The sequence below is a fragment of the Streptopelia decaocto genome, assembly GCF_964273445.1.
Source record: "Streptopelia decaocto genome assembly, chromosome: 16".
Taxonomy (NCBI): domain Eukaryota; kingdom Metazoa; phylum Chordata; class Aves; order Columbiformes; family Columbidae; genus Streptopelia; species Streptopelia decaocto.
Window position 1 is genome coordinate 2444941 of NC_138671.1, and position 24291 is coordinate 2469231.

General features: G+C 45.3%; 1 protein-coding gene across 2 annotated transcripts; it reads right to left on the minus strand.

Annotated features, from left to right (window-relative positions):
• Positions 1-1661: 1661 nt before the first annotated feature.
• PRKAR1A (protein kinase cAMP-dependent type I regulatory subunit alpha) lies at positions 1662-14562 on the minus strand. 2 transcript variants are annotated; one of them, XM_082066700.1, is made up of 12 exons: positions 14432-14562; positions 13295-13359; positions 12217-12395; positions 10196-10369; positions 9485-9576; positions 9198-9259; positions 8706-8752; positions 7924-8082; positions 7208-7268; positions 6803-6924; positions 6428-6509; positions 1662-4116 (listed from the first exon to the last, which is right to left on the minus strand). In XM_082066700.1, the coding sequence occupies exons 3-12, from the start codon at positions 12391-12393 to the stop codon at positions 3944-3946; spliced, it is 1149 nt and encodes a 382-aa protein (XP_081922826.1). In that variant the 5' UTR covers positions 12394-12395; positions 13295-13359; positions 14432-14562; the 3' UTR covers positions 1662-3943. The 2 variants fall into 2 exon arrangements, with proteins under 2 accessions (XP_081922826.1, XP_081922827.1); XM_082066701.1 differs by lacking the exon at positions 13295-13359 and having other exon boundaries at positions 14432-14557.
• Positions 14563-24291: the final 9729 nt, after the last annotated feature.

Consider the following 24291-nt stretch of genomic DNA (forward strand, 5'->3'; position numbering starts at 1 on the left):
CATCTGACTATATTTACAATTCATAAGAAGCCACTCACACTTCTGGTGAAAACCTTTTGCCAGAGTGGAGGGGGATCTGTCTCAGCTCATCTGCTCATAGCTTTAAAATGACTTGATTCGTCAAAATTCCCTGGAAAATAGAAATGGTAACCTGGCCCCATCTCTGTGCATTTTGAGGGGATGCAATAGGACCTGGAGACCAAAAAAGCATGAGGAGGGAGTTGTCATAGATCTTTCAATTTGTAGTTTTCCCCTTGCCTCCCAAAGACAAGGCTTAAGAATAACACGATTACCAAAGCGCTCTCCAACAGCTTTTTCCTTTAACTGTTGGATTGTGCTGAGCTTTTGGCAGCCTAGGGAAAGTAGCTGAGAACTTTGTTGGCAATTTATCCTCCTTAAGCAAAAAATAAAAACAAACACCACAAGCAACATACTAGAAGCTCATTCCAAACGAACCTTTAACTTCAACACAATCCACCTGCAGCACTGCAGACCTGTCAGAGGAGCCTCCCAACACCACGGCACAAACGTGGTCGGCTGTTGTTAACAGGTTCTCATTTGGATGTTTGAGAAAGTTTGGAGTGATTCTACTTCGCAAAGATTCCTCCAATATTCTGAAGCCACAAAGGTCAGCAAAAAAAAAACCCACAAACCCAATTAACCAAGAAAAAAACACCCCCCACCATTCTCCTCCAGTCTCAGTCCCGAGGTGTGATCAGCGTGTCCTTCATTTCCAGCTTTCACAAAAGGGTTTGGTCTCAGTCCACCAGAATTCTCGGTGCTGTTGGGCTCACAAACCTTTTGAGTCGTGTTGACAGAGAACAGATGGAAAGAAAAGGATGTAACTCGGGCTCGGCGTGCACCGTGTGCTGGTTGTTTCAGTGCGGGATGCTGGATTCCCAACGTTTTATCTCCCTCTACCGGTGACTTTTTGCGCACTCACCACACATGACAAGCCCAAAGTTTATTTGCTGGGTGTCACGGAATGGTTCCTGCTGGCTGCTTGAACAGGAAGAACATGGCAACACAAGATAAGTTTAAAAGGAAAGTTAAGAGGTTGGAAGTTTTACCACTTTAGGTAAAGAAGTCAGTCTTGTTTTTTGGGGGCAAGGGGGAAAGGGAGGGCCAGATAAAGGAAACAAACCCACAGATGTTTAAATGGCTGCTGCACTAACAGGGGTTGCACGATTGCTTTCTTATTTTTATTCTCCTTTACACAGTAGCTTTTCAGTGTGTCTCCAAAATTGGGTGACAACGCGTCCCATCTGCTGCTTCAGGTACCACTTCTCAAACTTCCCCTCCTTCATCTTCCTGTGAAAATCCCTCTTTTTCCTATTTCTCCTTATCTGGCCACCAGGATTCATTCACCATTAATCATCACGAGTTCCAAGCTTCCATCAAGGATACGCACAGATGGGAGCGGACAACTTAGAGGAGCTTGTGAGCTCCAATAAGTGGCTGGGATGGGAATTACCAACCTTAACGAGCGATCGGAGCTGCTGAAAGACGCTCAGGTGAGGTGCAGGTACCTTCTCACCTCCACAGCTCGTCCATCCAGCTTCTGAGTTCCTCATTAACACCTCATTAACAACGAATCCTCCAAGGCCAAAGGGAAAGACAATATACAGATGGAGAAAAAATAAAATAAATAGACTGATTGCTTTTAAGAATTTAAATCATTTTATTGCTTTACCTGCCATTAGGACAATCTATAACAAAAGGAATATAATATATTAGCACATACAGTAAATCAGACTTATATAGTCAGGTAACAATACAAAAATGGTCCTCTGGTTGACTATAGCTTTCTAGGGCAATAGACTTCATCAATTCGCTACGGTGGACTAGCAAAAAATTACTTCTAAAGCCCTGAATGTTAGCTAAGGCAAAACTATGCCAATCGTGGTTTCAAACATATTTAAATTGCACACAAAGGTAAAGCTATAACTGTCATTAATATTTAACTCAGACTTAGCTGATTTATCTTAAAATCCTGTAGGTAAAACTACAAAAGGGAGTAAACAGCAAGCTAAAAAGATGCAGTAGTGAAACCTGATAAGAAAGCCTTATATAAAAAAAATGTGCAGTTTTTTGTGGAGCTCTAACTGGCTGACACAGTTTTTGGTGCTTTAAATGTAACACAAAGAACACACATGAAGAAAAAACCCGGACAGAGTCAAAACTTAAGAAAACGGTTTTACCCAAAAAAAAGAAACCCAAAAAGGTAGCATTTGCTTGCTCGTTTTAAGGACTCTGGCACAAATCCTCTACTCAGCCTCTGAATAGAGAACTCAAACCACAGGTGTTTAAACCCCATAACTGGGATTTCAGGTTTGGAAATATCCTGAAACCTTTCGTAAAGGCTTGATACCCTCAGCATTATTTTGCATCAATTAACAGACTCTTTCTCATTATCTACACGCCTGGGGAAAAGTCTGTTGAATGTGAATCGCCTCGGAAAGGAAATAAAACGAGGGCTCCGTCATTAGATGTAGTTGCACAACAAATGCAAAAGTGCTTGCTGTCACTCCCAAATACAAACCTACGCTACTTTATAGAAACTACAGTTTAAAGGAAACCTTAAAAATTGCCTACCAGTATTGAACCGTGGAATTCAGTAAAAACTTCTGGGAAGTGTTGGTGCGCACAGAATAATGGAACACAAAGCTGGGAAATACTGAAATACACTTAAGACTCCGCAACACATTGAACTTGGAAAAAAGAGTGAGTATGAAATATGCGGCATGTGAATTCCATAGGCAAGGAAAGAGAATGCACCTTCTGTATTTAAACTAGCTTTATAATTAGCCATTTTTTAAATGAATTGACCAATTAAAAAACTTAAAATAACTGAGTGTTGCAGGAAAGTTAAAACATTCACTTTTTCTGCCTCACCAAGAATATCGGCATCCACATGGACCAGCAATCTCATCACCCGCAACTGATGCTGCCTATAAACAGCCAATGTTTCTTTTCCCTGGTAACAAAGGGTCACCCCAACTGACAATCAGCTGAGGAATACAGAACAAGCAAGAGTCGCAGGGAAAAGAAAACATTTGCTTCCAATCTCTACACCAATCTAAATACTTGAACATCACTAACAGCTGGACAGCTGCACCATCCTGACACCAACCGATGTACTAGAGACCAAAATGAGGCATTTAATGGAACATTTGGTTCTCGCCACTTCGAACAGAAGAGTTTTGAATGGCATATCTATCGCTGGAGAAAGAACAAGAGGAAAAATCAGTTGCGGCAAGTCAGTGAATTAAGTAACAACTGCAGTAGTTCAGCAGAACTATTAACCTTGAAAGCTTTTACACTTGACAAAAACGTAACTAAGCAATCTCAAACCAGCAAACACAGGAACAATTATACTGTTCAATTCCAACTGTGGCTTCCTTAGCAGCTGATGCCTCGTGATTGAACCCAGGATTACAGTACCCAGAAAATTATAACAAAAATAAACCAAACAAAACCCCGAGCCCCGAGCAGCTCAGTGACAAGGGCAGTTCTCGTCTGAAAAGAAATACAGCAGATTCTGACCACAGCCTTAAAAACCTGTCCAACAATTTGAGAAACCCCTTTAATTTCCACCCCCCTCCCCTCTGTCACCTCCCTCCTGTGTGGCAATGGGCACGGTGGCAGGAGATGTCCCCTCGCTGAAGCAAGGCTGCGATGGCCCGAGTTGGACACTTGCACAGAGAGAAGCTGTAAGAGCAAACGTGTCCATAGAACTTTTCCTATTCATTTAATGGGACAGAGAGCACAGAACTAATATGCTCTAAATTAATAATAGTGCCATGACAAGCAATTTTTTTTTATTATATGTTTTCTTTTTGAACAGACAGGAAGCTGCAAATGCCAGTGGCGATGTGGCTCTGCACAAGGGGAATGAAGCAGTCTGCGTCGGTGAAGCATGTTTCGGGTAGGGAGGAGGGTTTCAGACAGACAGCGATACAAAACTGTTGTACTGCTGGATGTTTCGCTTGAGAATATCCGAGCACGGACCCAGGACACGTTCAAATCGGGGTCGATCGAGCTTTACACATTTCAACGGGCCGCGAGCAACGACTGTGGCAGCACGGGGACGGTTCATCAGCAGAGCTATTTCACCTAGGGCAACAAGAACGTGCGAACAGTGTTAAAAACCAACGGGCAAGGGATGAAGAAATTACCCCCTTGTATTTCAAACTGCTGTAGGAATAGAACAGAAGGTAATCCAGGTTTTAACACTCATCAGAACAAGTATCTATGTGGTTACATTATAATAGAACTGTGAATGCAGTTACAAAAAACCCTTTCTTGTTTTTCTAATGAAAAGGCCTGTCCACATTCAAGTCTCCCTGAAGGCCTAAAGAATTTTTAACATTGTTTCTGTTTGAGAAAAGGTCATATTTCAATTAACCATTTAATTTTCCTAGTCAACAAGTAGCTCTTTTTCTCACTTGTAAGGTGCTACTGGTCAGTTCTGGTATTTCTAGGAAACTCAGGCAAGAGAACCGCGGTACTGAAGTAAAATACTACTAATGTACAACAGGCAGCCAGGACTGAACGTGCCTCTGCCGTGGGGCTGGGGAAGGCGAGTGTCTTCAAGTCTGGGATTCTCATTTCATAAATTACACACAACGATGCCAGAAGCTTTGCCTCAAATAACTTACAACTGCTAAACAACATATTTGGAAATGAAGTTTTCACCAAGCTCCTCTTCCCATTGGTGACAAGAGCTACCCCGCACATTTCCTGGCAACATGAGCAAAAGAAAACCCAGCATCAGCTTCTGGGTTAGTTTGGTTTTAAGCAGTTGGGCTGGTTATCTCCATGTTCAGGACTGAGGAAAGATCTCGGCGCTCCTCAGAGAATCAATTTGCCTGCATTATCAGAGGGATCTTGAAGAGAAACGAGAAACTCCTCCTCTGTGCCCAATTAAAACTCTTGAACTCACTAGCCTCCAAAACATGGGCTTGCAAAAGAATAAGTAGGTTCTAAGGGAGAGTTAAATCCTCAGGAGATGGGTCTCCAGCACCTGAACACAATGGCAGAGATAATGGCTAGTTCAAGAGCAGGAGTCTCAAGAGTACACATCAAGGGAAATATTAGAACAGACTGAAACTTGACATAGATTGAAAGAACATCTGGTACGAGCCACTGAGCTGAGCAGACCCTTGGTCAGATCCAGCACTATGAGTTCACTCTTGAGTACATCCCACTTCAGGCCTTGCAACATATTTGCTGGTTACATCATCTACAAAGATCAAACACTGGGCAGAAAACCAGAGGGCTTTAGCAGGAGGACTGAGGAGAGAGGACCTACCTTAAACACGAGAAAAAAGTTCAGTTTTTTTCTTCTTTTGCAGGGGGAAATATTTAAACATCAAATAGTGGGTTCTGAACAGGTTGCTTTATTTGCTTCAGCACCGCAAGCCACTTTTCTTCTGAACCCAAAATAAGGACCCTAGGAATCTCGTTACACACTGTTAGATTATGCTCCAGGAACACTCTGAGCATACATCTCCAGTTCTTATCTGTGATCCAAAATACATCAACATGCACTAGGCAAGTGATTAGTTCCATGTGAAGATTATTTCCAAGTCTTCACAAGTGCTTATAACAGGATCTCAGCCTTTCTTTGCCAGCACACATAAGCTTTTCCAAGCCAAAGCAACTTAAATGCCATGTAACTTTTAGCTGCAAATCTTCGACAGAAGGAGAAAAGACCCTGATCTGCACTTTGGAGGCTACACCCAGAGTACCACACACTTTTGGCGTCCCCAGAAACAAGATGCTGACAAAGCGGAGCAAGTCTAGCAGTGCCACCCAGACGGTTTGGGGACCGCAGCACAGGATGTTCAGAGAGATGCTGAAAGAGCTGGGTTAGTCTGACCCGGGGAGAAAGCGGCTAAGGAGGGAATCTAATTGCTGCCTTCAGCTACGTAATGAGTGATTATAGACACAACTAGACTGCTCTCTGCGCAGTGAAAGGCAGGGAGAAAGCACCAAGTTGTAGAACAGGAAGTTCTTGTCAGGCATGAGGATAAAAAGTCCTCACAAGGCTGGTTAAACAGTGAAAGAAAATGCCCAGAGAGGTTGTGGGATCTCCATCCCTGCAGAGATGAGAGATTTGACTGGACACAGCCTTGAGCAACTTGATGCAGTTTCAAAGTTAACTCTGCTCTGGGTAGCGAACTCAGAGCAAATCACCGCCAGCCCCCTTCTAAATTAAAGCACTCTAGAACAATCACGTTTCTGTGACATGCGTGCACACCTGAGAGCCAAGTGACTCCCATACTCACCTCACATTGAGTGAAACCACAAGAGTGATCCAAAACAGCAATTAAACAAATCCATCCCTTCACTATCATCAACACAGCACAGGTGAAATGGTGACAGAGTTGTATGTAACCATAGTCGTCACTAAGTAACTCACCAAAATAATCAGAAGGTGCCAGTCTGCCCACTTCAACAAATTCTTCATTTTCTGATCGACGCTGTAACACTGCAGCTGTGCCCTTTAATAAATCACAGTAATTAAACAATTGGAATTTCCAGCATCACTCGAACCACTGAATTCCACAAGGAATCAGCTGCTTTGCAGCAGTAACTGTTACGACATCTCAGTCTAAAAACCACGCCACAGTCCCTGCGTGGTTCTCCAGACTGCTCTATAAAAACAGCTGGTCCTCCGTCCTCTCTAAGCACAAAACGTCTTGGCTATTTCATTTTTCTCGAAGTGTCTACTTAGGGACAGAATAAGCCATGTTAAAATAAAATTTCCAAGCTTTTATTATAATTTTGACCTTACCTCCAAGATAATGAAGAACTCATCTCCTGGCTCTCCCTGGACAACAATCTTCTGCCCATCCTCAAACTGTACTGGTTCCAATGCATCAGCTACAGTGAGACGCTCCCACTTGTCCAGAGATTCTATGGAGTTAATTGTTCATTAACCGGGTATCTTTTCAAGGCACAAATTATACTTTTTGCTTTGTCTTTATACACAGGTCAACCTATTGCTGGCTATGTTTGTGCATCGGATATCAAGACTTGAATTAGAATTATTTTGAAATGATGCAGAAAAGCAGCACAGGCTTTGCAATCAGTTTTAATGGATTATCACAATAGCCTGTAATCATCATAATGCTGGCTAAAAGCTTTATTACAAATATGGCAATTTATTCCACTTCAGAACAATAATCTTCTTACTTACCCAATATAGATACTTTACTAAGGAATTCCTCATACATCTTTCTCTTTCTCAGGGTACTCCCCTAAAAAAACAAAAACAAAAACAAGTGCACAAAGTAAGTTCTCTTTCTACTTCATGTTTTATGTGAGGCTTCGAATAAAACTCAAGACAAGAACAAATTTAAGACATACTGCATCCTGCCTCACAGAACCCAAACACACAAGATTAAATGTTTCAAATACAATTACTTCAGTAATATTTCAGAGTTCAGCAACCTTCATTAAGTACTTTGCAGTTGTTGCAGACTTCACGTTTTACATGCATTCTAACTGTACAACCTTATCAAAATTCACAAGACCTGCTCAAGTTAGTTACAACTGCTGTTCGCACACACTACTTACAAATAGCAAGCTGAATGCAGAGCAGAATCCAAGTATATGACAAGCTAACCCACAGGTATTACATTTTCAGTCCAGTTTAATACTGCATTGGTATCGTTTTGTTCACTAATGTAAGATTCCCTCTTGCCCCATGCCTGATAAGACGTACACTGAGTGATCAGTTTTCTGATTGCAAAACAGATAGCAGGATTTTGATTAACTAACTCTGGCAAAGGACAGGCACAGATAAAAGGTCAAATGACACATGTAAGCTGAGCGAATAGGAAAACCAAAGGCATAATTCCAGGTGAGCACACAGCTGCTTGAGTCAGCAGCAACAGCTAGAAGAATACTTGCCATGAGGATCCTTCTGTAGCTGTCTCTGTCAATGCCCCACAACTTCACGTTCGTCTTCGCTTTGACAGTTGCAGCGCGGGGAATTCCATAGATCAGGGCAAGCTCTCCAAAGCTTCCGCCCTCACCAACGCTGGTTGCCCACTCGTTGTTCACATAAACCTGAAAGGCAGAGGCCAGCAGTGAGCCAAGGCACGGGGTGTCCTCTGAGCTGGTCAGAGACAACACAAAGCTCCTGCTGCCCCGTCATTTTCTTTAAAGGAAAATTCTCACATCTGCACAGTCAGCGTTGACCATTTCAGTGTTTCATCAACACTTCACAGCCAACCCAAGTCCCAGTCACAATTTTTACTTTCATCAAAGGGACTCTCTTCTACATCACGTGCACATACTACACATGTAGAATACAAAGACCCTTTGATAAGAAATAAAATCTCAAAGTCTCTGTCAGAGAAAGCTATTGATTAGTTGGACTGGAAAATAAAAAGGCTGGTCATTCTTCAAGCCTGTCCTATACCTCAACCACACTCCACCTTGCACTTGTAAAGCATTAGTATTGTGTTGGTGTCTGAATCACTCATTTTGAAACTCAAAACAAAGCACAGCCTGCACAGTCAGATTGAGCCATTAAGGAGCAAAGAGGCTCCAAAGCAAAATAAGCTGCTATAAATAAAAATTCATGAGAAAAGCTGCTAAAGGAAGGACCTGTAGAAGAAGTCTACAAAGATGAGACTACTCTTCTGCTAGGGATGACCATGTATTAATAAACTACCAATAATGCTTACATCCATTTCTCCTTGATCAACAACGTAGAAGTTATCACCCTCATCACCTAAAGAAGAAAAAAATAATTGAATACGTGATTGGCAGAGTCAAATTTTGCACAGCTTACAGGGTGAAATTTCACATTTTGCTGATTTCCCACTCCTCTCAGTCCTGGGAAAGGGGACATCTACTGGTATGCCGGAGATCAGCAGCATTTCCAGCACCACTGGAAAGGTGTTCTGGATCCATAAACTAACATAACGCGTTCTACAGAGCCATCAAATGACAATCTTTCCAACGGATAACATATGCAACGAAACCACATCTTCCTGCAATCACTCCAGTCCTCACTTTAGCATGAACTGTGCTTCAGATAACACAGCAAGAAAGGGTTCACTGCATCCAGATCATGTTTTTATTTAAAAAAAACCAACCCCAAAACTACAAGAGCACTAGGCCAGAGTCTGCTCACCATCTCCAACTTATTTATTAATGCAAACATTGTCACTTACCTTGCTGTATGACAGTCTCTCCTGCAATGTAAGTGACAGGGAACATTGCATCAAAGATGTCACTGAAAAAAGGAAATCAAAATTAGACAACTGCTTGGACAACTGTCCTGCATGTGTACATACAGCTGTACCTTCACATACAGCTGTACCTCCACCCCACCGAGACTTTTCCTATAAGCTCTGTGTGGTTAATCTGTGGGTCGTACAGAGGCTGTGCAGCTTTGTACAGTCTGACACATTTAGCTCTTTCTGAAGCCTGCACTCAAACTACACACATTTATTCCTACCTTCTTTCATTATCATCCAGATGGGCAAACAGCACATTCTTCTCAATGGCTTTTGCCAAAGCAGCCATAGTCTTGTAATCTTTTGGAATAACCTAGGATATAATCAGAAAAAGTAACTGATTAATTTTTGAAGAAACATTTCTGCATTCCCTTATATAACTATATTATCCAAATTGCTACAGAACACTGGCTGAAATTTTTCAGTTTCCCTCAAGCACTATAGATCTAAAACCAAATATAGTCAACATTTTTATTTATCTTCTGTGCAAACTGGCTGTAAATGTGCATTATTTTATGCAACTGTGGAAGCGTCATTCCATGCTAAGTTTGTAAGGTTTTTTGCAAGAGTATCTGTTCAACCTGCGTTTTCCTAGGAACAGCGGCAAGTCTGCTCGGCCATCAGGCTAAACGTGACGTTGTTGCAGCTGTCAGATAACTGGAAGCACTCTGTTTATGTATATAAAATATATCCACATACAAACATACATTACTTCAAAGGGAACAGGTCTGTGCTACGCATGAAGGGTTTAATTGCATGAAAGTTTATTCTAACCTCCAATTAAACAGCTACACGCACAGGTCTGCTTTCTACAGTTATCACAAGACTTAACAGGCTACAGGAGCTCCGTGATTTAATACACTGGACAGAGGGTGGTGTTAAACCTTCCGATAGCCCACGCAATTCTTAGCAACGTTTAAAAGTTTGAGCACCTTTCTAACGTAAGATGCAGCATCCTCTTCTGTGTAGACTTCAGCACTGATGGCCCCGCGCCTTCTTCGACCCTTAACCACGGGGTTCAGGGGAGGAGGAGGAGAGATTTCATCCTCCCGCGAGTCTGAGCGTGAACCAGATTTCTGTTGATTCAACAACTGTTTTGTTTCCTCCTAAACAGGAAGGAAGACATGTTTGTGTCACACAGTCCAGTTAAAAAAAAAAGCCACCAGATATTATATTCCAATTGAGTCTGCAGTGCAAGGGAGCTTCCTGTGTACTGTCACTCCCACATTAAGGCAAACAGGAGACGAGAGCAAGATCAAAAGCCCTTCCGAAACAGATGGTAGATATGCCTTTCATTCATAACATTCCTAGCACAATGGTGTTTACTTTAATAAGTTACACTAATAGTTTAATAAATTAAAAAGTATAAACAAGTTGATTCTACTTTCCACTAGTGTATTCAACAGGCAATGAAGAAATTCTGCAAATGATAAAGACGTTTTCCCCAATGGCAAACTCAGCCGTTCTTTCCCTCGGCTGCGAGGCGTTAAGCCTTTTTTGATTTGAGAGACAGAAGAGCAATTCCTCGGAAATCCACGTTACATGAGAAGCTTTTGAAACAAGGTCAAGTCATGGACCAACTCGATACCCAATAACCAACAGTTATTTTAGGAGAAAGAAATATGAACACCACTTAGAAAAGAACTGCAGGAAGGATGTTAGAGGCCAAACAGTATTTTTTTTCTGCAAACCACAGATTGTCAACTTTGCATTAAGTTACACATTTTCCTCACTTCCCTCAGCACCTGTTGTGCTGTGTTGTAATGATATTGTAAAGACAGGCATACTTACAATAAAATGAAGCCTAACCAATTGGGCACACAGAAATTTGACTCTTCTATGTACCAGAAGATGCACCTTAATCAACTAAAATCAGGTTAAGAACAAACCGAAAAAGCCAACGTTAGAGCCAGAGCATTTGCAATGCAAATTACTTTCTCCCAGCATTAAGGAAATGGGGTTTTGGGACCCAGCTTAACAGAACAAGGAGCGATCTGTTCTCCGAGAGTTCCCGGCACTTTGAAAAGCCGGGTTTGTCCCAGTGTCCTTGATCAAACTGTCCCCCCGAGCTGGGCAGCTCACCGTGTGGCTGCCGCTCCGCTCCAGGGGTGCACAGGGGCCGTGGATAACACCACCGCTTCGAGGAGACACACACCAGATAACCAGAGCAGCGCAATTACATTTTACACCTCTCGGATAGCCACAGAGCGAGCACCGATTCCTCAAATTACATTTCACTTCCTGCCTTTTGCCAATTGATAAAATAGCTCTACGTATCAAAAGGATGAGGGCAAGACATATTTAAAACCTTGTTTCTATCTTCTGAATTTACAGAAACAAGTCTTGACTGCGATGTTGTTAAAAATAGCTTGAGCAGTACTAAGCCTTTAGTTTAAACTGCCTCTCGACAAAGTGGGCAACACCACCAACCACAGACACATACTGTTCATTCATATACAAAATACTTAACCCATTAAAAAAAAATGGAATGCAAATACTTCCATTTGACTTCAGCTGGGCCTGCAGGACAGCACTCACCTGCTACTGGTGCTGTACCTGAATTACTGTAAACCATTTATCCCAATATAAAAAAATCCAATGCCGATCACCAGCGCCTAACCAAGGTCAAACACCACAGTTACCATGTAAGTACATGGAAGTACAGACACAACCACATTTGCTATCTGCTCACTTACGTGAGTGAGCATTAGATGGGTACACCTTGGCAGTTTATGTTCTCCCCTGTGTACTTTGTTATGACAGAAATGCTTTTACACAATGATCAACTCGCACAATCTACTAAAAAACAGGATTTATTTTTCCAAAAGCATAAGTTCCAATTTCAAATGGCCAATACGAACACTAGTCAAATATGAAACAGCCTCTAAATCACAAAGAGAAGACATGAATCTAGGCTGTTCCACTCTCCTTCCCTCCTGCTATGTATCTTTACCTTCTCCAGTCTTTCAAAGTATTCTCTGAGGAATCCCATGGGTCGTTCAGGTCTCACTGTGCATAACTGTACAATGCAATCCTTCAGCAGCTGCTGGATGTTGTGTTTCTGGACATAAAGTTCACATTCCCGAAGACTACGCTCCTCCTCGCTGCTGCTGCTGCTGGAAGCTGCCATCGCTGAAGAGAAGAGAAAGAGAAGGTTAAATAACTAGTGGAAACAAAGACACCACTGCACAATATAGCCAGGCACATTATCCTGCATTATTATCTTACTGATACCACAGCATAAAACTACCTTTATCTGTAAGACTAGTAACTAAGCTAAACCCTGAAACAAAAATCTATTAATTTATTTAGCACCTAGAAGTAAATAAAAAAATCTGAGTGCTCTATAGCCACAAAAGGAAAAGCATTTAATTGAGCTGAGAAAGGTTCAACAGCTCAAGCCCTGTGAGCTCTCAGAGTCAGGGAAGCTTCCACCTAAACCTTCTGCAGATTAAACCCAGTATCTGACGGGACTGGAGGCTCAGCTCCCAGAGCTGCACAGTCTGTGCGGGGTCACGGGGATGACGACCAGGAGACCGGTGGGCGGCAACTGGGAATCCGAGAGGCCGGTATGAAAAGTATTCGGAAGTGAAACATGTCAAGGCTAAAGCCAAAGCCACTTTGCCAAATGCCAAGGCAGAGTCTACTAACGGAAGTTATGGAATTATGAGCGTTACTCCTAAAAAGCTACTTGCCAGTTTACACTGGTCCATATTTCAGAATTATCTCTCTGGATACACTGCAATCCCCAAAATGTTTCTTCAATTGTAAATAATCAAGAGCACATCTGTTATGATGCAGGGTTTTCAACAGACCTCAAAATTACAGTGTCAGCTGCAGCACTTTTTAAGATTTTTAAGCAGGTTTTCTTCCGTCCTTCCAGGTTACAGAACTATTTTAAAAATACATTTTTATATACATATATATAAACAAGTATTTTTTTTTTTTCATAAAGCAATTAACACTGAGACAACTAAAGAAACAGGAAAGAATTTCTCAGGGCATTTTTGATGAAATAGAAATCAAGTTACCTTGTACAGGGGCAGTGGCAACACCTTATGAATATGCAGTAAGATTATGTTGATCCCAGGATCAGCTTTTGAAAGAGAAAAAATGGACTAAGACAAAATCATTTTGAGAAACGAAAAGTCAACGAAAAGCCAAGTGGTGCAGTCATGTTGTGTTTTATGCTACTGAGGCAGCAGATGTAGAAACACAGGCCGCACAAGCAACATAACACCATGGTCCTCTGAATTATGCTACTTGAGATTACAGGAGGACCAGACTTAATGCAAAATTGCCAACACTTCAAACAGGTTTCACTCTTGTAACAGTTAATCCCTGCATAAGTACGCACGGACACATGTATTATGTGCTACATAAACACCAAGTGTGGACTTCACATGGACTGAAAGGCCTTAAAGTTCTCCAGTTACTTCTTTTGTTTTGACAACTAACACAGCGAAGGTCAGTCCTAATTAACAGACGCAGAGAAACTCGGTGGCTCCGTGACAGCCTCACAAATTACATTCTATGGATAAAGCCCTGTGCTGATCAACAGCGGACACGGCTGCTCGGGAGAACAGCGAGACCGCTGTAGAAAACACCAAGGAAATCAGGAAAACTGCAGCATTTCACCAAGTATCTTTTCTGCACGTTGCAGACCCGAGGTTTTCCACCGCCCGCCCCGGCGCGGCTGCTCCGACCCGCCCGGGCGCTGCCCGCCCCTCACCGCGGGGCCAGGGCTCCCCAGAGGCGCCACCGCCACGGCGCAGTGGTGCGGGCGGGCAGCCCCACGGCCAAAGCACCGTCGGAACGTTCCCGGGGCGGGGGACGAACCCCCTGGGCCGTTTTCAGGCTCCGAACGCCGCCGTGCCCAGCGCCTCGGGCGGCGCCCGGGAATCCCGCCGGGGCCCCACGCAGCGCGGCCTCTCTCCCCCCTCAAACGCGAGGCCTCCAGGCAACAAAGCGGCCGTTGCACCCACCCCGAGCAGCCCCGGGAGCTGCCGGCTCCGCTCCCGGGCCGCTCCCTTCAGCAGGGCCGGCCCCCGCCCCCAAGGCCGCAGGCCTCCCGCTCCGCGCCCTTCCCGCCCGGCCTCGCCTCCCCGCCGCCGCCCCCGCTCCTCCTCAGGGCTGTCCCGCCGGCCGGCCCGGGCGCCGCCGCTCACCTGGCGCGGGCGGCTCCGCCGGGCCCTCAGCGCCCCCCGCCCGTCCCGGCCCGTCCCGGCCGCGGCCTCGGCGACAGCGACGGCGGCAGCTCCCAGCGGAAACCAGCCGGCTCCACCAATCACCGCCCGCCGTGACGTCAATGCGCCTCGCTCTCACCCGGACCCGTCGCCGCGGTAACCTTAAAGGGGCAACGCAAGGGCGCCTCATCTCCAAGGGGGCGCTCGATGCCCGGGAAGTGGCCCCACCTCGCTGAGCGTCGCCTGCGGCTTTAAGGCGCGCGAGGGTGGCGGGGAGGTACCGGCCGCGCCGCTCCCCCGGTCACCGTGGGCGAGACCCCGGTTCGCGTCCCCGGCGGGGGGAACCCGCCGGTGCGGCAACGGAGGGTGCCTGGAGAAAAGCTGCGCGGCCTTCCCGCGGTGTACGCCCGGTCAGGGCTCACGGTGCTGGGCTCTCCCCTGCGAGGCGTTAATTGATCAGTAATAGGGCTGCAGGTGGTGGTGAACCCCGACCTTGACACTGCCAGGGAGAAAAATAAATTGTGTTCAAGTTCAGCAAAGATAATCGATTTAAAATCCATATTTCACGTGTCATTATGGGCCAGGTGAGTCCTGTGAATCCCATGACTTTGTGTATATAAAGCCCATGAGAAGTGGCCAAAGAGCTCGGGCTGGAATCTCCCTATAGCTGGGAAAAATAACAGAGTTTTACAACTCAATATTACAACTGCTGGGAGAGCATTTCAACCACAACCCACCGCTGCTGAACTCATTGAGGAGAGTTGTTTAACACACATTATATTGTTACTGGAATCCCTTTGGTTGTATATTTTGAGAATAGAAGCTATTGGTGCTGTTACAATGCTGTCCCAAGGCATCAGGAATGATCCTACATGGTGTTTCTTCAATATTTCTCGTATTAAAGAAACAGCTTAGGTCTAGATCTTTAATCTGCATTTACAACAGCAAAACTAGCCCCCCAGTTCACATTCCTTAAATGTCTGATTGCTTCTGTTACAGGTTAATTAGAAAACAGGGTCCAGGATTCTCTGACAGTAACCCAAAAATTAGAGCTTTTGCCAAAAAATAATTCCATCTCAATATGAATTGTAAGGAATCATAAATATTTGTGAAATACTTTGAGGTGTCAAATCTACCTGCTGAACTGATAACACAACCTGATAGAAGTTTCTGAACATTACCAGGGGGGAACAAAGTTGTGCACATTCCCCCTACACACTTTTTAAAACTATTGTTTGCTTTTAATCTTCCCTGTCTGCAAGCTGTCTGCTATTGTCACGTCTCACACCTTGTTTGGCCAAGCCCCGGTGTGTTTTGGGATAGATCCCATCCGGAACACAGATCAGACCTGTATGTAAAACCTGCTCTGCAACATTCTCTCCATGAAGAAAACAAGCCTGGTGTTGTGCTCGTGGTGCAATCGTGTCCTGAGCGCTGGAGCCAGAGGGTTCAGAGACCAAGGCAGGAGCGGAATAAAGGGAACAGAACGGGCTTTCAAAAGGAGCCTTGTGATGCCAACCTGAGGTCCCTCTTGTTCACTGTGTCCAGCTCCTCCACTGTGAGTCAGCCCTGATTTATCTCGGAAAGTTAAATCACGCTGCTCATAAGCAGATGCTCATATGTATTCATGTGTTAATTCTTACACGGTTAAAGACGTAAGAGGAATTAAAAACAAACAAAGCCCTGTTCCATTTGGTCTGAATTACAGTCAGACCCTGCTCTTGTCTAATTCAGCAATAGACATTCCTGAGTAAATAACTTGCCTTACCGTCAGCACTAATTCCCACAACTTTCATTTCAAACAACTCCACGCATTGAGAGTTTCTCATGAAGCAACGTCGCCCGAGGCTGCGGCTGGCGCGGAGCAGAGGAGCTGCCAGAGAACACCCAGCAGAGACACTTTTATTTGCTTTTTAGGCAAATCTAGTAGCCAGCCCTGCTTCAAACCCCAATGCAAGCACTACGGGTTCGCATGGCACAGATTTCGGTGACTGTAACCATCACATGTCCCGAGCAGTGGGACACTCAGTTTCCCAGACTGGTAAATACTGGTGGAGTCTGAGCAGGGACGAGAAGAGATGAGTCCCCAGGCAGGGGCTGTGAATCATCATGTGTCACAGCACAGACCTGCGGAAAGCTGCAGATAGGACTTTAAGTCATAGCAGCTTGATTGCTCTCGTTTTTAAATGAAGAAACACTGCCTGAAGTGTGATATTTCTAGGCAGATCCTGGAAGAAAATGTGCAGATATTTAGGTCCCTGCAAGTTAAGAGGAGCTGACTATCTAACTGCCATGGAGAACCTGGACCAGTGTATCCACTCATTTTTGTGAAGTCCTCTACTGTTAGGTTTATGTGTTTAGCCACTTCTGCTTCACCCTCATAAGGGACCCAAAAGCACCATTTTCATTATTTGAACCAGCAGCTCTCTTCAAGATCATCACAGCTATTTTATCAACTGAGCAATAATGCCACCTCAGCACTCTTAGGCATTTGGCTCATCTCCATCCTACACTAAGCCATGTAGGTTACATATTCCTGGTCTCAGAAAAGACCAATAAATTTGTCTGCAAAAAAGCATCTGAAACATCCCAAGTGGGAAGATAATTTGTTTGCTTTTTAACAAAGCTTCCCAGAAGCTCTCACAAAGACTAAAATTTATTACTCTAATTTTTATGGTGCTATTTATCAACGCGGTGATCAACAAGTAATAGAAGCTAAGAATGGTCGCTGGGAAGGAAAGAAGTCAGGGATTTCTGTTCTGCTCACCACCACGCAATCATTTAAACCCCACAGAGATACTGGCTGAGTCAGTGTTGTCCTGCAGACGTAAAGTCAGCAAGGACGATGTGAGATTGCGGCGGGTCAGCCGAGGGGAAGGAGATCAGGGACAAGGCAGCGGGTGAGGAGGTTGTTGTGCGTGGGACAGTGAGGATGACATGGGGAGAGGACACCGGGGTACCTTGAAGCTGAAGATGCTGAGGAGCCACTGGATCCACCTGAAGGGAAAACAAGGAAATAAATAATAAATACAAATCATAGATCACTGGGCCAGAAAAAATACCTCCGTGAGCAAACGCAGTCTGCCAGGAATAACAGCGGGGCAGCGATTGGGGAGCTCAGGGAATAGGCAGTTACGTGAGCTGGGAAATAAGAGTATACAAGAATTCCACCCCTGCTGTGTGCACGGAACAAAAAAACACACTTCCTGAGCAGTGTTATCCGCTGCAGTACACAGTTGTTCTAACAGCAGGGTTCTTTCGCTGAAGATACCATCCCAATTTAATATCATGAGGTACCACCATCTCAGACAAGCCATTAGAAGCAAAAGAATCAAACAAGTGTCAGATCGAAGCATCCAATGTTTGTCCCACACACACAGTTTTACACGTTAAATCATGCAAATCTATCATCCTTAATGCCCAAGCAGGCTCCCAAGATGCACAGAAAAGCATCTTCTACCAACAGAAACTGCAATTAGCCCCAACAGCCCTAAAATCCACATCGACCAGCAATCAGAAAGCCCATGGAACTAAAACCTGTGAGCTCACTGTGGGCTGTGACAATGTCGGTGCAGGGTTCACACTGTGTCCTTCGGGCACATCTTCTTGTATTTTGTTTAAGCTTTAACTAGCATAGAAAATAACCACCTATTGCTGCTGCTCACTGAGACTATACACTGCGATTCATAGGAAAAGCCATAGATTCAGAGCCAAAAGGCAGAAAAAATGTATTCCTGTTGAACAATAGTCTATTTGAGGGCTGCTGGGTTCCAGGCCAGGCTCTGGAGTTGACAGTTGGCAGCTGTTGGTGTGACACGTCAGGGTAACACGTCAGTGTGACATGTCAGAATACCTGCGTGCAAGGAGAAAACAAGGGTACGTGCCACGCAGCACCCAGCAACACGCAATTCCTGCCAGGGAGCCTGAAACTCTACATGAGTTATAGTGTAAATAAATCTGGTATCAACTTCTGTAACTTTGCCACAAGAAAGGCAATTAAGGAGCACCAAGGATCAAAAAAACACACAGTCTGAAAGACAGCACTCGAGCTTCCTCCTCTAACCCCATCCTGACCTGTGCTGTAAACTAAAAACCACTCTGGACCCTGGGAGCTGGTGTGTGGAAGCCGGTTTTGGTCTTGCTGCACATCAACCGGGCAGACGGTTGTGTGAAACGGGCCCCAGTGCAGAGCGAGTTTGCTTTGAGCAGCAGATCTCAAATCATTCCCATATGTTACTTTGAAGGAGAAGAAAACGACTGGTAAGTCTCAAAACAGAGTAACCAAGAGCCAAGAAAAAGAAAATAAAACTAATGCCCTGAAGTGCCCAGATCTTACAGATAGGCCAGTCGGGGGACCCACGGACATCTGCGGGACGTGCCTGCTGCAGCACAGCCCTTCAGACGCTCAGCGTGGTTCCAACCAAAGGCTTCCAGCACCCCAGGGGCAACGCTGGGAACATTTTAGCTCCCGAATAAATGCCGAACAGCTCAAGAGCGCAGCCAGCCCGGGTGCCATCGTTATCTGAGGTATGGCACACAGCTCTCCTGCCTGTGCTTCAGGACGGGCTCAATGACACTTGGAAAAAGCCACAGGACCCTGATTAAATTCTAACACAGATAACGATGTTCTGCCATCCATGTTTAACTGGAACTTAATGTCCTTTCTTCTGACCTAAGGAGTTGTGTCTAGACCAGCAATTAACCTGCACCGCAAAAGAGGAGCAAGAAGTTTCTAAGCACACTCCTGAAAATAATTATTGTGAACTCCTTGCTTAGGCATCTGTGCACAAGTGTGAAGGATTTCAAGGACTCTCCTCAGCTCCGAGCGAGGACGAGGATCAGCACAGTGGGAAACCCGCAGGTTAGAGAGCTGGAAGATAGAAAACAGCACGCAGAGCACAGCAAAAAAAGACCCTGTGAGGCTCGGTCCCCTAGAGAGGGGGAAGGAGATGGGAGAGCGGCAGCTCTTTGCCTTCTGCCATTTGGACGTGAACAGTCTGTGTTTTGCATCGTTAACTTTATACAACCTCTGGGCAGCTTCAGTGGTTTGTGAACTGCCCAAGCATCTGCAAATGCAATTCTTGACTTCAAGATCTCTCTGACGCAAACCAAATTAAAGAGCAATGAGATGGTGTGCAGCTACTGTTGACTTCTTTTCCGGGAACGCATGCGAAATACTACCAGTGCTTGTTTTGTAACAAATACCCCCATTGAAAAGAATCCTCAGTTCCTGTGCTTTTAACATAGCGGCAGTCTGGGGAGAGCTCCCTCCCTGAGCATCAGCTGTGGCACAGCTCTCTTGCAAGATAAACAGACATATAAAAGCATTCAAAACAGCTATTTGCTTATGCGCTTGTCCCCAAAAGCAGGTGGCAAAGTAAGCACACCACACAGTCGGTCAGATCCACTATTCTTGGTCTGGACTGACATCTAAACAATGCCTGGCCCGACATCTAACAAACTGGCTGCAGAATCAAGCGATTTCTGATGCAAGTTTCCACCTCCCTCCCCCCTCCACGATAATACAACATTTTCCCAGATGGAAGGAACCCACTTTAAAAACAATAAGTCTTTGGAACGTCAACTAAGGCTTGCTCGGCATATGCTGTGCCCGCAGGAACACGATATAGCCTCCAACTGTAACCCCTTAAATCTGAAGGAGCAAGATGAAGAGACGTCCCACGGGCAGCATAGATGCCTCCCTGCATTCTCTGAACAAGAACCAAGTTGTTTCTGCTATGAATGTATTTATTATACCCATGTTTTGGGCCATTTCTCCTCTACTATGAAAGGGGAGAAAGTCGCCCAGGTCATGGGGCTGAGTTCCATGCTGGGAGCTCGGGCAAGGAACCATCACCCCTCCAGCATCCCCCCATCACCCCGAGCTGGTCACACCCAGCCTTCACTCGCAATGTTACTTGTCTGATCTCTCATGTCAGGACATTCCTTGATCTTTAGGTAATTACGGAGTAGTTAGTTAGTCCCGTATCTAAGAGTTAAGTGGAAGGCAAAAATTTCTCTCACCCCCTCTTCCACTTTTAACCCCTCTACTCCTTGTGGTCCAGGTCTTATGGTTCTCAGCTGGAAAGACTCCAAGGCTTTTTAAAAGTCCAGTGTGCGCCCAAAGAGACATGAAGATCCACCACCCTCAGCCCGCGAGCAGTGCGACAACCCATTTTGTGAAAGCCTCCAGCGGGATAATCCATTACCAGGGTAATCATGATGTCCTAATACTGGTTAGGGAAATGGGATGTTTGCCAGAGTGAGGACGAGATAAGGAGCATTAATCCAACTGACAAGGAAACACAGCATTAGGCTGCAAGCTCTTCCCTGACCTTGGCAAAGGCTGCTGAAGGGGCTGCTCATTAAACAGCAGAACCTGGCTCAGGGTCAGCAGCAAAAACTGAAAAGAAAAACTACAAGCAGCAAAGCTCAAAAAACTCTGGTGACTTCCAGACTGGCAGTGGCGTTGGGCACAGCTGCTCTTGTCCTTGTGTCACCCTGGTTCTGGCAGGGCCAGCAGATGGCTCTCGAGGTCTCGATGCGTCTTTCCCCATTTCTGTACCTAGAGTGCACTGAAACTGCTTGTACGTGCATGGCACGGACACTGCGTCCCTGTCCCCTCCCCACACTGGGTTAGAACCTGTCCAGACAAATTAGCAAGACAAACCAATCTGCTGGTAACTGTCACAAATGTGTCCTGCCCCTTGTTTTTCTTTCCCTGGCACCCCAGTTTTTCACATTTGATACAGCAATCGTGATATCAAAAAAGCCTTTGAACTGATGACTTCTCCAGGATCTGGATCTTATGATCACTGTCCTTCAAAACTCAAATTGACTTCTGACACATGCAGTCTCCAGTTCTGCACTTCTCGCTTTTCCACTGTACTAAAAACAAGCAAGCAAACCCCAAAACAAACCCCACAACTTTTCTGACGTAAACAAGAAACAACTCATCAAAGCAAGAGAGGAATGGAAGAATGTAAGGTATAAATTCCACATTCCTTTAGATAACACTTTATTAGCAGGACTACTTGACTTTCTCCAAAGTCAGTGTTTTTTCCTGCTGAAGGCTGGTGGAGGTGCAGGTAACCCCTTGGATAATTAAAGCATAAGCAAAAGCTGTTCTCTCAATTTAACATGTAGAAATTTCTCTGTGTCCCGATGCTGGACCAGCATGAACGGCGTGTGCAGCCGGACTCATGGCACCAGATGGCAGCAGTTATTGCCTGGAGCTCTTAGAGCAGCCGAGACAGGCAGTTCTGGTCCTGACAGTTTGTGCTATTAAAGCCCTGAAACATTGGGCTACAACCTCCTCTTCCTCCTCCAGGATCATGATACCACTTGGGAAGGGTGATAAGCGCAAAACAAATATGTATGTGCCACCTGTCCCCATTCCTTTCACATGCAAAAGATGGTTTCCTTGCTATGAGAAATGCTTGCTCTCCCTATTAAACATTCACGTTTTGCCTGTTCTTCCCCCGGAAGGCTCTAGACCCTTAAGACTCCTGGTTATCATGAATACCACTGAAGGATATTTAGCAGGTTTATCCCCTGTCAAGATCTTTTATTTTCTGTAGCAGATTTCATTCAAATGCCAGACCTATCAGTAGGAGCAGGGTTTTATTTCAGAGGGAAGAGCTTGGCTGGAATTTAAACACCGAGCCCAGGAAAAGCTTAAAAGCTGTCCACAGGTACCTAAACCTTCTCTTGTCAAAGGGCAACACACAGGATGCCCCAGCGGGGAGCAGCTTTTCTAGGCACTGCGGCCGATTTCCCAGCTTCTTCACCTCCGTTTCCTCTTTGAGGCTTGAATACAAACACCCAGGGTGGAGAACACAAACCAACATCTGTCATACAAAGTTTTCCGCATTGAAAAATACTCACAATCAGATGGCTGCACTCTGGACTGGTTTTAGAGCTCCTGACAGAGTTGAGGTTGTTACTGTTAATGGTTACTGCAGTCACAGGATTGTCAGGAAAGGGAACAGCCCTTTATAACCCGATATATTCTTCCCAACAAACGCACACATCAGAGCAAGAACTATCCTTCTGCCGCCTCTGCTTTCCTCAGGTGTGACATATGCCCAGATCCCAAGACCAACCTCAGAATCTTACTACCCTAACTACTGCCTCCTTCCAAAGCTGTGTTCCTGAAAAACCAGTTTAGCTATTTCTTTATATTCCAAACATCAGAAACACTTCATTTCTTTATGAGAAAGACCTCAGCTTCTGCTTCATGCCCAAAGCCCAAGTGCCCTCATTTGCCAGGGCACAGATCCCGAGATCTCCAAGGTTTTCACACTGTAGCAGAGGACAAGAACTGCTTGTTTCTCCCACCTCTGCTAATTAAACAGCCATTGTAGGCTGAAAGGAAGATTGACCAACGGGGTTGCATCAGTCAAGTTACAAAAATAATCACGTTGCCCAAGCCTCAGATATTTTTGTGGCTCTGCTTTTTCAAGGCTTCATTTTAAAACCAGCTCATGGTGATTACCCAAGCAGCAAAGATCCAGCTGTAGCAGTTGCTCAGAAACTGGGGCTCTTTTGAAACACAAGGCACTGACTCCCTGTTTTGGCTTGTTGGGTATTCTGTTTTGGTTTTGAACTTTTTCCTGCTCTCCAACCTCATTTTCCATCTGACATCGCTGTTTCAAAATCAAGCTATGCTGATCCACAGGGACAATCTCAGGACACACACAGCCAGCTTTTCTGTTTCATTTGGGGGTTTTATTAGAGCTTCCCACTAGGCCCCTATGAATAGAAGATATTTACCCCCTAAACACAATGAATTTAAGATGATTCCCCTGCTGCCTTCGCAGTGTCGCTCATGTACTCCGTGTCCTAGGGACGATCTGCCATCAGCCTCGCTCCAAGCTAATGCTGTTTTGAAGCTCTTTTCATACTTTCTCCCAAAAAAAAAAAAAATCAATCATCATCACAGTTGCAAGTCTTAAACTCCATAACAGGTGAATATTGCAGACACTCCAAGGCCCTCGTGCTGCAAAGGGGGATTAATCTAGGCAGATATATGTGTCCACATGGAATCTGCCTCATTTGGATGGTATTACATGTGGCTCTTTTTCCAAAAGTCCTGTGGTGCACATCAAGTGATCGAGGCCCAATGACTTCAGCACTCACATGAGGATTACTCATCTAATTAGGGGTTTTGCAGGCTCTACTCCTGCGTTTCTGTGCACTGTTAATGTCATTGTACTGGCTTCTAGAACATTTGTCATTTAACGTCTGGCTCTGGGGTTTGTTTTTCTTTGTATTTGCTGCAGTAGATTTGACCCCACAAGGTAGCAGTGGCATTAATCACATGAATGAAGCTGTTCTGTGCACAAACGCTGTAAGTTTAGAGGGTAAATTTTGTGAAAACGGGAAAAACTCGATGCTTCCAAGACTCATTTAGCCAAGGAGGCAGAGAGGAGGGCTGTCTTGCTTTCTGGTCAGCGACTCAGCGGTGTCAGCGTCACTTTTCCCGCATTACCGGACCCTCCCACGCCCCAGCGCCTCACCGCGCCTCCCCAAACCAGACCCGGCCCCCCCCCGCAGCCACTTGTCTCCGTGTCCCCCTCGGCAAGACAACCCTTTTCCCGGTTGTCACGCCGCTCAAGCCGCTGCAGGCAGCGATGAGCCCCCCCAGATGTGCCCCGTCCCCCAGATGTGCCCCCCCCTCCCCAACAGCTGCCCGCGCTCGTCTGATGCAACCACAACATCACCACGTGGCCACGCACAGCTGTTCACCGCCGCCAGCCAATCGCAGCCGGCTCCGCTAAACCTGGAGGCGGGGCCGTCTCATCCGCCTCTCGCGGATAGGTTAAACCGCGCGTCCATCC